This window comes from Poecile atricapillus, chromosome 6 (genome assembly GCF_030490865.1).
Source record: "Poecile atricapillus isolate bPoeAtr1 chromosome 6, bPoeAtr1.hap1, whole genome shotgun sequence".
NCBI lineage: Eukaryota > Metazoa > Chordata > Aves > Passeriformes > Paridae > Poecile > Poecile atricapillus.
In genome coordinates, this window is record NC_081254.1 from 27,210,452 (window position 1) to 27,228,242 (window position 17,791).

A 17,791-nucleotide genomic window follows, 5' to 3' on the forward strand; every position below is an offset into this window, starting at 1 on the left:
CAGTCTTTCTTCTTTATCCTCCAAGTTTATACTTTTTCTCTCTCTCTGTCTTCCAGCTGTACAGCTCCATGGACTTTGGAAGGAAATGGCAGCTCATGCACGAGCGGGTCACTCCAAACAGGTTTTACTGGTGAGTTAGGGCCACTGGCTTGGCTTGCTTTGGGTGGGTCATGGAGGGGAGAAAGGCATCTGACTTGAAGGGATTGCTTGCTTTAACATGAGGTATATCCTTGGTTTTGTTCCTCATAATTGGTATAAATTCAGCACATGCCTTGCAGTGCAATAGTCTCCGTGTTTGTACCTCTCGTCTGATAAAATGTGGTGTCTTTTACAAGAAGTACAAGTCTTTTGATAATGGCAAAACTGCTGCTTCATCACTGTACACCTGCTTAGAGTAACACAGAGGAACTGCCCAGTGCTTCAGCAACAAACCTGTGACCATTTGACTTCCCATTTTTCAGTCCTTCAGAGAGTTACTTTAGCCTAGAACACAGTCTTTGTGCAGAGCCAACCACTCTGACCAGTCTCTCCTTATGCAATCTTGCTGAGAAGGGATGATTCACTCTGCTTTAAATCACTCTCTGAGGAGCCAGTTTCATTATAGTGACTAGTGAAAGCCTAAGATCTGCAGTTTGCTAAAAATCTGCTTTGTGACTCAATTCCTTCTCATTTCCCAAGTGTCAACTGGAAGAGTGTCCTAAAATCAGATGATGAAACAAATTTAGTTCCTATCTCCAGGCTCAGCCATCTTATATGCCTCATTTCCAAACTTCTCTGCACCATGTGAAGGCTCAAGAATTGAGTTTCAGGGAGAAAATGAGAAGTGCAGTTCTTCTGTAGTTGAATTTAGGATTTGGGGCTTGAATCAGATTCTTAATGCTGTACTTACTATACGCCAGATGATGGGGTGTGTGTGAATGTGTAGAAGTGCTGATTTACAGAATCTGTGCATAGCTAAAAGTGTCCGGTCCCTAAGACCAAAAAAGACTGTAATATTAAGGAACCGGAGGGTCGCATTTTGCATGGTTAAAAATAGGAAGGACTTGGAAAACTTAAAAATTGACTCCCAATTACAAAGCATGATATATGTCTATATCTATATATCTTAGAGTAAAATTCACATAGAAATTTTTGCACCTCATTGAAAGCCCCTGGAATCCAGGACAAAATATTGATTGTATTTTCAGTATTTCCACACCTTGCACTGGAGGTAGACTCCTCATTTAAAATAATCTACATCCTTCTGCAAATCTCTCTAAAAATCTTTAGGCTCCAACACTTAAAACATGACTTTTTGGCAACAGGTCTAGAGATTTCCCTTAGTGTGCCTGAGGAATTTGGACAGTGTGAGAAGGTTTTAAACACTGGGGAAAGTAAGTTTTAAGGCTCCTAAATCACACAGACCTGCAAAATATATAAAAGGTCTAGAACCTTGTCTGTCCATGTTACTGTTCCAAAATTCCATAATGCAGGAAAGGAAGTTGTTATTTTCTCCTGGTTTTGGTGGCAGGTGGATGATTAACCTAACTACCAAAAATCCTTTGATCTCACTATTCATGCTGGGTGTACATGACAAGAGTGAGTGTAGATCCTCTCCAGGTGTATCCTGTAGAGCAGAATATTTGATCCTTGGAATAATTTTACCCTATCCTTCAAATAGCACAAGTGAGCTTAGGGGAGAGGCTTTCTTGGAGGATAAAGTGCAAGGGCTAAGCTGACTTGGGAACAAAGGAGAACCTTGTTTTAAAGGACAGGTTGTGATGTTGTGCCTTATTTTCTTCTTTCATATAATATTGGTTAATGGAAATTGCCTGTTTGTCCAATTGACACCCAAATATGTATTGTTTTCCACAGTCCACCTCATTTTTCATTGTCTTTTGGCTGCACAGTTTGAACACTGTTTTTTAGCAGTGCATTACATAATGTCTCTGTTTCAGGTGCCTTTTTCTCTGAGGAAATGTGCAAGTCTTCTATAGGTAAAACTCAAAAGACATAGACTTAGAAATCTTCATTCCACTCAGAAACAGCAGAGTCCTATAGAGAATAAGCTTCCCAAGAGAGTGAATTAGGTTTTTCCCAGAGTTGGAGGGATTTGAAACAATCCATAGTGCAGGGATCAGAGGTATTGAAATTGTGGAACACATCTCTCCTTAGCTGATTTATTTCTCTTTTTCCTTTCTTTCGTTTTAAAGTGAAAACTGTGATGGCTTGCAAGCTCTGGCTTGTAAGATCTGTACAGAAAAAATGCAAAAAAGAACATCTTAGTTTCAGAAATTTGTTGATTTCTTTTTTATTGCACTATGAAGGGGAGAGAAAAGATGGTATAACTAAAAGTTTCAGGGGGATGTAAGCCACTACTCTGTGCATCTCATAAAGTCATAGAATAATACAGGTTGGAAAGGACCCTAAAGATCATCTAATTCCAACTTTCCTGCCAGGGCCAAAGGCACCTTCCACTAGGCCAGGTTGCTCAAAGCTCCACCCAGCCTGGCTTTGAACACTTCCAGGAATGGGATGTCTTCAACTTCTCTGGGTAACCTGTTCAATTGTCTCATCAGCCTCACAATAAAGAACTTCTTTCAATTATCTATTCTAAACCTACCAATCTTAAATTGAAAGCCACTACTCTTGTCCTGTTACTACATGTTCCTGTAAAAACTCCTTCTCTTTAGCTACTGAAAGGTGCTGTAAGTTCTGGAGCCATGAGGTTCACACAGACCCACCTCTCAAGTCTGTCAGTCTCTGGATGGCATCCCTTCCCTCAGGTGTGTCAACTGCAGCTCTCAGCTTACCTGTTGCAAACTTGCCTTTTCACATCACCAGTCCATCACTGTCAGTGCCATCAGTCTATCAAATACTTCATTACTGAAGTATTTGATATGAATACTTCATATTTATTTATTATTTATTTATGAATACTTCATTTCTGAATTAAAACTTCCATGGAAGTTGAAATAGTAATGATAGGGAGATGCAAAATGAGGTAAGCTCTCTTTTGTGCTGCTCTGCATTGTTCATTAGCAGAGGCTCAGGTAAGCATCCTTCATGAAATGGGACAGTCTCCATCTGATTGGAATGCAGCTGACTTTATCTGGGGCAGGCTTTGCTGAATGTGTTTGTCTTCAAAACATGACTTTCATCTCTAAGGCTGCTTTGAATGGGCTTGTGAAGACTATAAACTTCACCCAGTTCTTGTGATCAGTCAACCTGACATGAAGAGGTCTTACTTTTCTCTCTGAGATCCTTCTGAGTAATTATACCTTCCCTGGGAGACCTTGCATGTAGAGACCTTAAGGCCAGGAGAAAATCAGGATTGCTTCAGAGCTTGTGTATTTTCCCTCAGCATAGTAGGCACAGCCTCTGTTAGTTATGGACACACAAGTCACTCTGCGTTTTTTGATGTAGCCCTAGCAGGCAACATCTGTGATGGCTCTCCTCTGGTCAAAAACAAAGCCCTAAGCTCCAATCTTGACTTGTGGCATTGTGTCCTGGCTCTTGTTTTCAGATTCTTTCCTTAGTCATAGATGTTGGTGCTACTCACTGGTTTGTAGTTTTGTGTTCTCCTTCCATATGGATCTCACATGTCCAACTGTTCATGGGACATGTCTCATCAGTTCCTGGGCCTGCTCAAAGTTTGTGCATGAGCTGAGATTCACCCCTGGGCCAATCATAGTTATAAAAAAAAACAGGATTTGAGTTCTCTGCTTCGGTAGTAGTGATTCATTTGTTAACTACACCCACTGATGGCAGTGGCAGAGCTTGAACAGAATGCGTTACTTGATGTGTGTATAGGCATCCAGATTTGGCTCCCACGTGCCTTGGCCTCAGATTTTAATAACTTAGGATCCTGCAAGACTGAAAATAGGGAATATACGCTAATGTGATACAGAAATTCCAAGATCACTCAAGATAACTGGAACAGGCATGGGTGCAAAGTTTGTTAAAAACCTACTCAATGTTCTTTTCTTTCAGAACACATTTCTGCAGCTCCCCCTGGGCCCTGTTCATTTTGTATCACTGTAACTTGGACACCTGTGCTGCCATGTGGAGGATATAAGAAAATAAAGTCTGTATTTTTTACCATAGAAATGCTGGAGAAGCTTCCTTGTCTGTAAAACACATGGTGTGTTCTGCTGACTAAATACTGTTGCTCTTCTGATAAAAACTTGAATTGTCCTTAAGTTTTCCTTACTACCTCTGCCTTTTCCTGTGGCAGCACAATGGGACTAAGCAGGCGGGCAGGACAGTTTGGTTATTGGAGCATCCACCAAGCCCTTTGATGGACCACAGCTTTACCCTGTCACCTTGGGTGACTCCACATGACTTTGCCTTGATACCCTGTAGGTGAGACTGGGATAGGGGAGCACCTTGGTGACTGTAGTGGGTAAAGTAGTCAAATATAATAATACAAACTACTACAGCAGTAGATTAAGGGCACTAGAGGGTACAAGAGGACGAAAAGATGCTTTAGTGGCATATGAAATAGCCTTTTGATGATAAAATAGCATTTATCATCTTATGGCTTAATTCTTTAAAATACAGAGTTTCTCAAGGAGACCTGTGTTTTCTGTCCAATCAGCTAAACAGCTGTGAATATTCCCTGTCCATCTGTCTTTGGAGGTCCTGCCTATGTTTGCTGAGCAGACACGAGGATCACCATCCTGAGCAGAGGACAGCACTATACTCCTTCGGACACCGACACCCTTCCTTAGGGTCTCCCCAGGCTTTTCGTTTTTTGGAGAACACGTTCCTATTTCCTGCCTTCCATCATCTCTGAGGAATATGAAGTGGTGGATGTGGAACCATTTGCCTTGGGTGGTTTGTTTTATTTTGTTTTTTGCCTGTTACAGCTAGACATTTCCCTTCTCCCATGTATTTTTTTACTCATGCTCTCTGGGACCTTGGCTGATTCTCTCAAAGCCTGGAAGCAGGAAAATGGGGAATACCCATTTGCATGGAAGAGAGATAAATCTTCAGAGCATTTTTGATGCCTCTGGGGATACTTGGAGCCCTGAAGTCAGTGTGGAGCATGAGTCAACTCGGTAAAAGCCACTGGAATACACAGTAGTGATGAAAGTTGGACAGATAAGACCAACAAGGCAGGAGAGACTGGGAGGAGGAAAGTAGGACATTCACTAGCGTGGCTTCAAAGAGCAGCATTTGTATTTGCAAGTAGAAAAAAATTGGTGTATCAGGCAGTTCTCAAATATACTACTGATTCCCTCAACAAATCTCCCCAGAATTTAATTTTTTTCCCTTCTTTCCCATGATAATCAACCAGATTTATGTTTTGTTTTGGAGTGGTTTTTTTGCACCTATGAATGCCAACCACGCTCACTTTGATCTCTGAGGGTTAAAGATTGTGAGAAGGGAACACTTTCACTGAAAGAAGGAAAGAGTGTCCACTAACTTAGGTTATGCTTTGGAGTTAAAGGTTTTCTGTCACAGTTGTTTGAGGAATGAGACAACAAATTTTGTCTTTTGAGGTAAGGTTTTCAGTCTTTTCTGTGATTTTGGATAGGAAAAGGTGATAAAATATATCAGCCAGTGTATTTATTTGCAGCCTGAATTTCAGGATAACTATAGTGGAGGCTAGCTTGGATATCTGAGAGTAACGTGGCAGAAGTTAAGGGGTTTACCTCAGTGTTTCTAAAGGTTATTATCTGGGTTTGTATCTCCCTTCACACAGATGTTTGTGTCTGTTTTTATTTCTTCATCATTGTGACAGCACTGATATTTCCTAATTCCTGTGCCAATTTTGGTCCACACAGGCTGTTTCAGCAGCAGTTCCAGTAATGACCTTTGGATGCAGCTGACATTACCTTTACTTGCCTAGTTTGTCAGCAGAGAGATGGTTAGTCAAATATGTGCCTGCCTTTCCTGTAAATCCCACTAATCATTAACTACCAGATGGTGTCATTGCACAGTGCTGGGGAAACATCGCCTGATTTTTTACAGCCAAGTTTAGTGTTAAGAAAACATAGTCTTGTAAATGTCAAATTGACTCTTAAATAATCCTACATTGGAGTTTTTCAGAATTAAAACCATACCATACATGGAGCTCTGGATAAAAGGAATGACTCCAGTTTGGCACCCATGGATGACACCTACAAGCATCATCAAGGCATGTACCCAGTTCCTATTGCTGGAGCCTCCCTTGGGCTAATGACTCACTTGGCTCTGGTAAGGGACTTTTTTCCCAGGCCCTGTGGGCAAGAACGTCCAAGGAAGTTTTTTCTTCTGGAGAGTTGAGCTAACAAATCTGGAATGTGTTGCTTAAGCCACCATGACCATGAATTTACTAAGCTGAGGACATTTTCAAACTCTAGCCTCAAGCTCTGTAATAAGAGTTCAGGAGAGATGAGACTTTCTCATAAATTCTTGCCATGTATTGGAAGATTTCCTTGCAAGATCACTTTAGTTAATTGAAGACCACATAATCGTGGTGATAATAAACCTCATTTTATTTTCCTTTTTGCTTAAAAAAGGGCAAAGTGAACCTGTTAGGCTAGGTAATTTATTTCATTTCGTGTGCCTGAAAATAATGCAATTGGCACTATAGATATTTAGTGTTTCCAAATGTTAAGTTGTGGGTGCCTAACTTGTGATTACACAGTAACTCAGTGACAGAGATATAAATAACGAACCTGGATATAGAGGTGGATACTTTTTATTGGCTGAAATAGTGTTGATTTTTGAAAAACTTGAAAAAGTTTCGAGTCAGTAAAGGTATTTTATAATTCATGGCACCATTATCAAAGTGTTTCTCTCAAAAATTAAAGGAAAGAATATAATGAAATGTTTGACAGCTTTTGGGTGGTCTTTAAAAGTGATCTTAAAACTTGAATAAAATTTCATTTTGCAATATATGATTTTTAAAAAAATTAAAGCAGGGAAAGAGTGCAGTCTGAGACAAAGTGTGTGGTATCTTTTCCTAAACATAATTGTATCCTGGTTTTGAACTACAGATTGGTAAGTGCTCTTCCAGGGACATTGTGATGGATTTTATGGATATCTAAAAGTATAAAAACCTAAATGACCCTAAGAACAGGAAAATCCTTCACTTTCTATCTCTGGGAAACTCTGCAGGACTGTTTTATAGAGACTGCACAGACCCCACGAATTCCATTAGTGCCTATAGTCAGTGTAATTTTCAGACTACTGTTCCCCTTTCTGAGCACAGTCCATGTTCTTTTTTGAGCAAATTTAAGAGAGATTGACAGAAATAGTTGGATCTGGGAAAGCATCTTTGTAGAAGGTGGGAAAAAACCCATAGTGCAATACTGGAGAAGTATTACAGACTATTTCCTAGTTTACCTGGGACTAAAACCAGAGATATTTGCGGGTTTGGTGTATATTTATGCTGACTGATGACTTCATTTTACAAGGGAAATTTATTAGAACTAATCTCTTTTACTATGAATGTAAGCTCTAAGTTGTAGCTGATGAATGCTTTAGTATTGTGTGGTGCTCCTCTCCTTACTGCCTGCTTTCCTAGGAAAATTAGTGTTTGACTTTTTTACGAAGTCCCGTGGATGTCATGCTAATCAGGCTGCTTAGGCTCAAAGCTCTTTTAATGAGAAAAAAAAAAAATAAAGAGAGAAAAACACGCTGAAAACATTCTGGCTAGAAGGATTGTGTGATTATGAAGGAAAATAATTTAAAATACTTTAAATTATCCTTTAAAAACCCATGAACTACATGATAAGTGCACCCTAAGGAAGGTGTCACATGATATAGTGTTACAATACTTATGCACCTCTGTAATTCTGGCTGCTATCACAGCAAGAATGAGTTCTTTCAATGAAGGGTATATCCTCTGGAAGGGCAATTTTGGAATAAGTTGTCTTTGAAGGGCTTTTCTTCCTAACTGCCTTCTTTTTTTCTCTAACCTCTTTTTGCCTGAGAAACTCAATGTGTCTTGCAGAAGGAAGGATTATCCCTCTCCACTAATGTAACTGTGGATGTTCTTACATAAACACTACTGGGCTTTTAGAATTTGTGATTTGTTGTGATTTTAGTACAATTTGTGATGTTTGCCACATTTATGACTTTAATGTTCTTTGGCTGGCAGTTATTTTTTTCTTAAGGCCCCAAATAGTAAGGGCTGAAATATTTCTGTTTAGTTGGTTTAAATCTAATGCCTACCACTATATGTCACCTGTTGCACTGCAGTTAGTGCTTTCAGCCAGCAAAAAAGCCTTTTGCTTTGGTCTCTCATCTATCAGGTTTCTTTATCTCCCAGGGGCCAGTCTCTTCTCTTACCTCTCTCATTGCTAATTTTGGATAATTTTATAACCCCCACCTCCCCCACGCTCTCTTTGACTGAGTGAGACTGAAGCAGACTAGATGCACCACTAGTAAGAAAGACCAGAAATGCTTTAAAGAAGAGTTTGTTGAATACTTCTCCCAGTTTGTATTGCTCTCTTGAGTGGGTCCCAGACAGCTGTGTCTGTCTGAAGAGTGCATGGTGGGAGGATCTGTGTTCTTCTCATACAAGAAGGTAACAAATAAGATCAAAACCCATCCAAACAAATGAGTCCAAACCCCATCACTGTTCATCACTGTGTTTCAAAGGCCCGTGTTGGAAGCTGGAATGCTGTACTGCTGACTCATGTAGTCTGTCTGGCCTGGCTTCATCTTGGCTCTTCTGATGCACGTGAACTCAGACACAAATAAATTCCAGCCTTTCAGGAATAGTCCCAGAGTAATTCTTTGTGATACTTTGTAGGAAGCATTGATGAAAGCCAGCCCTCTAATTAATATATTGAATAATGCATTCCTCTGAGGCATATGGGGATCTCCCATACTGTCACAGCTTGGCAAAGCTAATCAAAAGCTGAGCTGCCAGGCTGAAAGTAGCATCATAGTTTGTGAATTCTGGCTAGCAAGAAATATTTCCCCACTTTAATTTTTTTTTTTTTTGGGGGGGGGAATTTGGGCTAGGTTTTGGCCTTTTTTCTATGTTATACTAATCTCTCAGTTTCTGGGAAAATGTGTGAATTCTCAGTGTGGGAGAGAATCCCTCTTGTTTTCAGATGACTGAAAGATAAACATTTGGAAATTCTTTTAAAATCACTGCCATTCTGAGGAGTTTAGGAATGACCTTTTCATGTACTCTGATTATGGACATAACTTTCTGGCTATTTCATTCAGTAGCAAAACACCTACAGGCATCAGGAGTGAGCAACTTTTCTGGATCCATCCTCCATTTGCCCCAGACCTCACCTCTGGTGGGCCACTTGATTTTGAGAAATGCACCTTTATAGCTCTTGTTTCTTTACAGCAACTGAGGCTGGAAGCATCCTTGCATTGGAGGAAGTTACAATCTAATAGAGGGTTTATCCTCAGCAAGTACATCAGCACTATCAAGGATCATTTTTACTTGAAACTAAATACCTCAAAATTCTTCAGAGAGATTTTCTCAAAAAGAGTCAGCAAGGATGCAGGTAAATTCCAGTTCTTTTCCCTGAACTGACTTCAACTGCTGAACCTTTGGAAATTTGCCTGGCATTAAGCTGAGCAAAACCAGTTGTTTTATTTAACAGAAGAAGTTGAGCCCATGCTGTGCAGAAAGAACAGTCTTATCATGGCAAAACAGACAAGATGTTTCTGCATTAATTTAAATGTGAACCATTTGTGTTGCTCAATAACATCCATTAAAGATAAGGAGGTCCGTTTTTATGCCTTCTGCTTATTGTAAATTAACAAACTCTCTTAAAACGACAATTCATCAGCAGTTATATGAGGCAGAATTCATTCTCAGCAAGAGAAGAAAATGAAACTCCCATCCTTTCATTCCCTGGCATTCCCCTGAGTCTCCTCTGTAGAATGAGATGAGTTTAATTTTGCTATTGTTAAGCACAGTGAGCATGAAGCTACATCAGAATGTAAGAGCAGGAGGGAGCATCTTATTAGCTGCACTACAGGTTCTTTTAAATAATGTTGATTCAGTAACTTGTGTCTTGCTGATCATATAGAGAACAAGGATGAAAAGACAGTGAGTGATGCTGTTTCACTTGCATATTTGTAGTGAGTTAATTGGAATAGGACATAGTGGTTATCGTAGCTCTGTAATTATCTTGCAAGATAATTGTTCTCCATTGGGCAGGAGGCAATAAAAATGGGATGTAGACACGTTTTCATGTTTAGTGGAATATCAGGAGTTTTGTAGCGGAGTTTGAGAGAGAAACATATTCACCTGTGTCTGCCAGCAAGTACTTAGGAAATAATAAATAATACCTGTAGACTTCAGAGCTGATTTCACTAGATCTGGGTTTTCTCACATAGGAGAAAATCCTATTTTTTATTGAAAAAACAAAAAGAAGAAAACCAAGCCAAAAGCTTTGTCAGGTTTTTGGCCAAAGGGTACAGACAGATTCTTAGGTTTTGCTCACAGTATTTTTGGTTTTTAGGCTTTGATTGAAAATCTTTGAGTGAAGGAGGCATGTTCCATTACAATATTGATTTTAGGGGCAATCTGTAATAGTGACTCCCTAAAGCCATTTCTAGATCTGCAGTAGTTTCTCCAGAATTCTTTTTTTTTCTTTCTACAAATCATTAGATTTGAACAGTGTGCTGGCACTTTGGAATTTGCCTTGAGGATAGAAACCAGCAGAGTATTACTTTTCATTTGGCCTGGTACTTCTCTTTCCTTTTATTGTTCCTCTGTAGCAGCAGATTAAGAACCCAGCAAAGAGAAGCTCTTGATCTACCTACAGCTTGACCATACACCTTTGCTTCTTGACATGACTCCCACTGCAGCATTCTGCCCTGAGCATTCTCACTTGATCAGAATGATGCTTTGGGGATGAGGATGCTTTGGGATGCTGCTGTTGTGAAGAGCTGGGAGTGTGTCTAGTGCTCAGCCCCTTGGGCAGCCTCATCTCCTTACTGTTTGTTCACTTGCCTGCCTTAGAGCAAAGGACCCACAAAAGGTCTGTGGTTTCTCTGGTCTCTCCTGCTACAGTGTTGCTCTTTCGCTGGCAGAGACCTGCATGTGACTGTGTCTGTTTTTTTCATCTCTCCATTCTGCCTGTGAGGATGCTTCTGTCTTGAATGCAAACCTGTCTTGTCATGAGACTTGGTGATCTGCTCACCTCATGTCACTGGTGCTTTTACAAATCATAGCCACACAGACTTGCTGTTTCTACAGACAGAGCCTGTCTTTAGATATCTGACTGCTGCCAGAATCCCTTTTGTTTCCTGCTTCTTTGTCTTTTCCTCCTGTGGTGTTGGGACAAATGGGCATCTCATTCTCAGCGGCTAATTGAGTGTGATTTTTTGGGGACAAGGAGACACATTGATACATTTATGCCTGCTGGTCCAGAACAGAGTAGTTGATTCTATTCAGTATTTGTCCTCCTTTCCTTTCTTCATTCCTTTCTTTCCTTCTTCTAGCTGATGGCTAAAAGGCAAAGAAAGAAATAAGCCATTTGTTCTCTTCAGGTTAGTGTCTGAAATGCAGAGAAACAGCTGTCACAAAAGGTTTGTGACACAAATCTATTTTTTCATATTGCTTTTCCCCAAAATACATGAAATGAACCACAAATTCATTTCCAGAATGTTAGATGTTATCCCAGGGTGATTCTTCACAATATCCTGCAACAGGGAATGTAGAAACTCGTTCTTCCTTAATTAATACAATGTACAATGCTCAGAGGCATGTGGGGCTCATCAGCAAATCCTATACATATTTTCTGTGCCAAGTTTCATACTGGCATCCCCTCTTTGGACAATTTAAGCTATTTTTTTATCCATCTACTGCTGCATTCATTTATTAAATGATGCTCTTGCTCTGAAGCTTTTTGGAGGCACTTCATTCTGCCTGTGCCTCTGTTAATAGCTGAATCACTGAGCCTTAGCATTTCAGGCATGTCATATTTACAATTGGAAAATATTTGTAGAAATGAAGGCAATTAAACACACAGTGAACCGATGATCCTTATTTTGGTGTAAAACATTTCTTGAATGGGTCATGTTTAAGATACTTGTGCTAGGAAACAAACTCAGAGGAATGTGACAAACATTTTCTTTGAGGGAGAGGAGTAACTCAAGTGAAATCTTTGGTTACAGGACTGCCAGGCTGAGCTGAGGGGTCTTTGAGAATGTAATTTGTTTTTTTTTTAAAGTGATCCAAAACAGGGCTGATTCATGTTTCATGAAAAAACAAAGCAATAATCTATGGCAATTCCCCATGTACATGACTTTCAAAGGAGGGTAGCCAAGCACTGAGAAAACATTAATTAAATGGGCTTCATAGTACAGTAGGCACTAAACTAATTTTAAGCAAATGCAAAAATTCAAAAATACACTTTTATTCTTGTTTCCTAAAGGGACTTGAAATTTAGAATATCAAAAGTGAAATTGTCCTGCAAAAAAGCGTCCCTTCCAGAAGGCAAAACAGAATCAAACCCTTATGTTGGAATGTGCTTAAAACTTGTCCACCATAAAACTTACAGACCTCTAAACCCCAGGAAAATCCCCTTTCTCCTCTCTAGAAATGCCCTCTCCAAAGCAGCACTGTTGGTGTTGGATGCATGTGGGATGGGGAGCTGATGGTGTGTCGTGCACTCAGGCTTTGAGAGGTCTTCAGCATAGTAATATCTTGACGAGCTGATGCTTCATTTCTTTCACTATATCCTGATGCTGGTACTGCTAGGACTTGGCAAAACAAAATAAAAATAAAAGGCTTCTCATTCAATTAGAATAAGGGATAATCCCTCAGGGCTGCCTTTGCATGGCCTGGATCAGCTGTACCCCGATGAGTCAGGAGCAGCAGCTGCCTGGCAGCAGCACATTGATGCTGGTTGCTGCGAGCAACCTGCAACCAGGGCTGGCTTGGCATGGGTGGCACACCCTCTGCATGAGCCTCAGTCCCCATAAGGAGCTATTGCAAGGGTACCACTGGGAAATTAGGATGCCACCTGGAGCACGTGGCCTGCCTGTGTTGCTGGCCCTTTCAAATCTTGACCTGGCTGTGAATAAGGGTCTTTGGCTTTCTACCCACAAAATTTTTCAATGCATTTCACAGGAATGTGGTTATATTTGTTGGGGTTTATGGTACAGGTTTGGGAAAAAAACGCCAGAGGACTTTAAAGGACTAAGACTGGATGAGTGACTAGACACAGACTTATTTGTGCATAGGTTTTGGTATTAGCATAAAGGGGAAAGAAAAAAATATTAAGCATCAGCATTTTTTCTGTTGCTAAATATACTTTAAAGACATTCCCTGTTAATTTTTGTGATATAAAGTGTCACCTTCTTTCATGTACTGAGCAGACAAAGAAATGTTTCTCTGTGCAGCAGAACCTGCTTGAATGGATTCTCTGGTAGTGGTTGGTGTGGTTGAGCCTAAATTTCAGTTTTCTCCTCAAGGAGAGGATTGATTTGGACCTCTTTCCTCTTCTTGGTCTGGTTTATGCATGACAGAACTGTGTGTAACAACTTTGTGGTTCAGGGGCCTGAGACCCACTGAGGTTACAGGGAAGGTACAGGTTTAGACATTTGGTATTAGTGGGGATGAGGTGCAGGGAGGCAGATGCATGTGTGTACACATGGAAACACATGCTGATGTCATGAACTCCTTAAGTTTTGTTTTCATTGAGATACCGTGCAGAAAACCTCCTTAAAATTCATTGGGACCAATTTAAAAAGGATTGGCTTTGCTGAAAAGAATTAGCTGAGGATAAACACTTGGCAATTTTTTCCCCTTATCTTGCAAGCTAAGTCTCACAACAATTACTTCTGCCGATGTCCAGAACTATAGCAACATGGAAATTAGCACTGGAAAAGATGTAGAAAGCTCCAGGGGCCTAGCTAAGACACTTCCTTACAGTATCTTCCTGCCCAGCTTTTCTCCCAGGCTTCATTTGAAATATGCTGTGCAAGAAGGTTTTGCCCATAACTCTTCAGAGACCTCATCACATCCTAACACATCCAGCAGCATCTCCCCCGGCTCAGCCACAGAGAATGACACTGTTTTTATGTGTTTAATAAACACATTCTTTGCTCCATCAGCTCAATATTTGTATAGTTCTTAACTGTGATAGTTTATGGTGGGTGGTTGCCCCAGGGTCGTGTGCAGGTTGGATGTATGTGGGCTGAGTTAATGTGCCTATATTATTAATGTGTCAGACAGTTAATGTCTGATGGAGCTGATTTTAGACCCATTAATACATGAATTGTCTTGACCACCTTAAGCCAACTGCAGTTATTGATGCCTAGACAAATGTGATGGAATATCAGATGAAGGAGAAGCCTGTTGGGAAGGTATGTGTCATTTAGCAAGGGTACCACGTGGAAAACACCACGTCAGTTGAGTGGGAATTAAATGAATTAGCTCCTCCTTCCATGTATCCACATGGGCATGGCCCTTGTGTTACTTGAAGGAATTAGAAACGTGCACTGCTTGCCTGGTACCACACAGAAATGTTTATTCCCTTGTGGAGCAGGATAGAATTGAAATTACAGCAGACTAATTGGCAACATCCACTAATGTAACTGCAGTTGCCTGCAGGAAGAGGATGAGTTTTTTCCCCCTTTACATATTATTGCACAATAAATGTGCCTTGTTCCTTGCTGTTCCTAGCCCTTATTTACTGCACAACATCCTGCTAGGTAGTATCCATCTGTTTCCTCTGTCTCTTCATATGGACACTGGCAATTGCCTTCAGTCTGACATAACCTGCAAAAATGAATTTTCAAGTCAGCATCTTGGCAGTTTCAATTTGTTGTAAAAGTTTTGATTTTGTTTTCAAAGCTGGTGAATGCCACTTTGACCAGTCAGAAACAAGACACGCCCCTGGAAAAAAGCTCAGCCCGGCAGGTTGCAGATCAAGTTCAAAAGGCTGGCTCCTGTAATCTGAACTTTTGCTTTTACCTTGTTGTAAGTCCCAAATACAAATGTTGGTCACATTCAGTGATACTGACTCAGACCTCCCAAACTCTTGGGTCAAGGAGATAGAGGGATAGAGCATCTCTTACTCTCAATTGATGGTTTAGGGAGCAAGAATCAGCAGAGGCAGTTGGAATTGCTCAGCTGTTTTCATTTAAGAGGCTAGAGGAGCCATGTATCAATGCTCCTTTTCACCTTTAAATACCTGGTGTCTGCAGAATGGGTAGAAAAAAACGCAAAAATTTATTCCATGGAAAGGCATTAGAGTTGGTAGAGAAAGTGAACTGGGGTGTGCAGTAGGCAGGTAACCTGAAGAGTTTCTGGTTTTATTTTTCCTTTCTTTGCATGTGTTGGTATTTTTTAATTTGAAGTGTACAGCACCTTACAGGGAAATATTTCAGGAACAGTTAAAATGCAGAATACTGTGTTTTCCTTGCCCTTCTCGCTTGCTCTCCCTCCCAGTCAGAGATGAAATATTAGCAGAGTGGCCTAGTAAATGTGCATCCATGCACAGTGCTCTTCCCTCAGGATAGAGATAAGGATCTTTCCAGGATCATGTCCATCCTTCAACTTTCAAGAGCACACAATTCTCTTCTGAAAAGAAGGGAGGAAAGATATTGTGAAAATCAAGAGCTACCACGAAAACATAAAGGAAAAGTAGCAGCAGAAGATAAAAAAAAAAAAAAAAAAAAGGTAATGATTCTTCGTTTTAATGGAATTCAATTCTTAATTGGAAAATTATCCTGTGCCTGCTGCAATTCTGGCTGCAGGCTCCACATTTTGAAAACTGCTTTTGCAGCAGTTGGGGAACGTGTCAGCAGGAAAAAACTGACCTTTCCTGTCACTACTGCCTGCATCCTCTCAGCATTTTCTCATGCAAGGGGTGATTAATGAATAGGGATGGTGGAGGGTGTTGATTTAGCTCAGTTCCTCACAGTGAGGGTGTCTTTTTTTACTCCCTACAGCCATCCAAGACAGCAGCACACACGGGTGCATTTTGTGAACCTTGGTTTAAATTTTGCTGTCTGGAGTTGATATGCACAGAGCTATGTGACCACGGGTCAGGACCTCAGGCTCACCTTAGTGTTAAATACTCATGTCTTTGTAAGCCTCTGGACAGGGTTGTTAGCTACAGCACCATGAAAGCCTTTCCCAGCCACCCCACTCTGTGGGTTACACTTGGTTGTATAAGTCAGGGGATGCTGGCATGCTGTAGTTGCTTAAAGAATATTGAGCAGTTCATCCTCCAAATGTTGTTCAGAAGGATAACGTGTAAGAAAATACAAGGCTGTGAAAGTGTCTCTTCTTGTTTTGTTGCTGCTCCTGTATTGCCAGACCTGGGAGGTTGTTGTAGTGAGTTCTCAAGGCTAGAGAATTACAACAGGATAAAGGGATAAAGAAATAGCTTTAAAGTCTGTGTGTGTTTTTGCAGCTTCAGGTCTGCATTTACATCTTGCTCTTTCCACTGCTGACTTTTTTGCATTCCTCATGTAAAGCTCCTCCAGACAAATGATGAGAGACCATTTACTAAAAATACCTGAATTCAAGAGTCAGAGCAATTTCTGCCAAGTCAAAGCAAAACTCTGTTCCTTGCCAGTGGGAACAGATGTGAGGTGAGGCATGAAGAAACAGCATTGACTGGGGATCTGTTTTGCAATCAGTCATTGGTATAAGGGAGTAACTTGGTTTGAGTGAAAGAAGGATGACCAGTGCATCACTTTTCAGGTTTAGATGCCTGCAGATAGAGCAGCTTTTGGGTTGCAGAACACTTGGTGAGCTTTTCAACTTGCAGTGCACTATTTGGTGAACAGAGGAGTACTAGGGATGTGCTGTGTGCTAGTCCTTTTTTGTCATCATTGTTATTCTGAAAAGAACCATTTGGCTTGTCAAAACTAATTAAGGGAACAAGTAGATGTCACTGGAAAGGAATTTCAAGCTAGAATGACATGTTTCAGGAGATCCCTCTCATTCCCTGGTGCACACTTGAAAGGCATTATGAGTAGATCCACAGAGCTTGTGTATGCAAATGCACAATGGTAATGAGTATTCTGGATTTTGTTAGGATATACTTAGGTTCTTCTAATTACAGTCCCTTTAAAAATGAATAGTACTGTGGCAGACTGATGTCTCTTATTACCTGGGCCAGGAACAGTCTTCCCCATTGCTGCAGAGGGAGATACAGTGCCATCTCCATCTGGAGGGGAAGGACCCAGAGGATGTCAGGGGCCTGGGTGAAGCCATCTGACATTGTGGTGTCAGGACACAGCAAATGACTGAGCAGGAGTCTGGTGTCTGGCTTCCAGAAGGATGGATACCAGGAGAGTGCATTTAAGGCTGAATTTAAGTAGGAAACCTTTTGCGAAGGACCGCAGGGCAAGTCCCTGAAGTGTTCCCAACCTTTACCTCAAAGAGCTGGAATTACCACTCCATTTCATTAAGTTGTGATAAATAGACATGATGGTAAGCATGTACATCTGGCTCTACTGGCATGTCATAGCCAAGGGTGATGGTTACTGAATGACTGAAATTACAGCAGTTAGTGCTACTGTTGGGGTTCAAGCAAGGCTGGTACCCTGGCTGGAGCCAGCACGGCAGCTATCCCCAGCTGTTCGTTCCATATCCCACTGCATCAATGTGATGGATGGCGAAAATGGTGATTTATTGCAGGGAAACTTAACATTTTATAACCTGGGTTCACTGTGTTACTCCCATCTACATATGTCACACCTAGGTGCTATTGGCTAATTGCAGAAGACTTTACTATCCTAACAGAGAGGGGTGGGTTACTAGCTTTCCGTTACATCCCGATATCTTCAGATCACCAGGCCTTAACTACAACATGCTACTCATTTGAAAAAGGCAGAAAACTTCTGCTATGGACTGGGAAGATTGCTT

At 40.8% G+C, this 17,791-nt stretch overlaps 1 protein-coding gene across 1 annotated transcript in view; it reads left to right on the forward strand.

Moving 5' to 3' along the window:
* The window catches only part of SORCS3 (sortilin related VPS10 domain containing receptor 3), a 268,680-nt gene that overhangs the window by 171,344 nt on the left and 79,545 nt on the right, over positions 1 to 17,791 (forward strand). Inside the window, exon 5 of the mRNA XM_058841941.1 lies at positions 57 to 130. Within this exon, the coding sequence (XP_058697924.1) occupies positions 57 to 130 (74 nt within the window). The remainder of the gene's footprint in view (positions 1 to 56; positions 131 to 17,791) is intronic.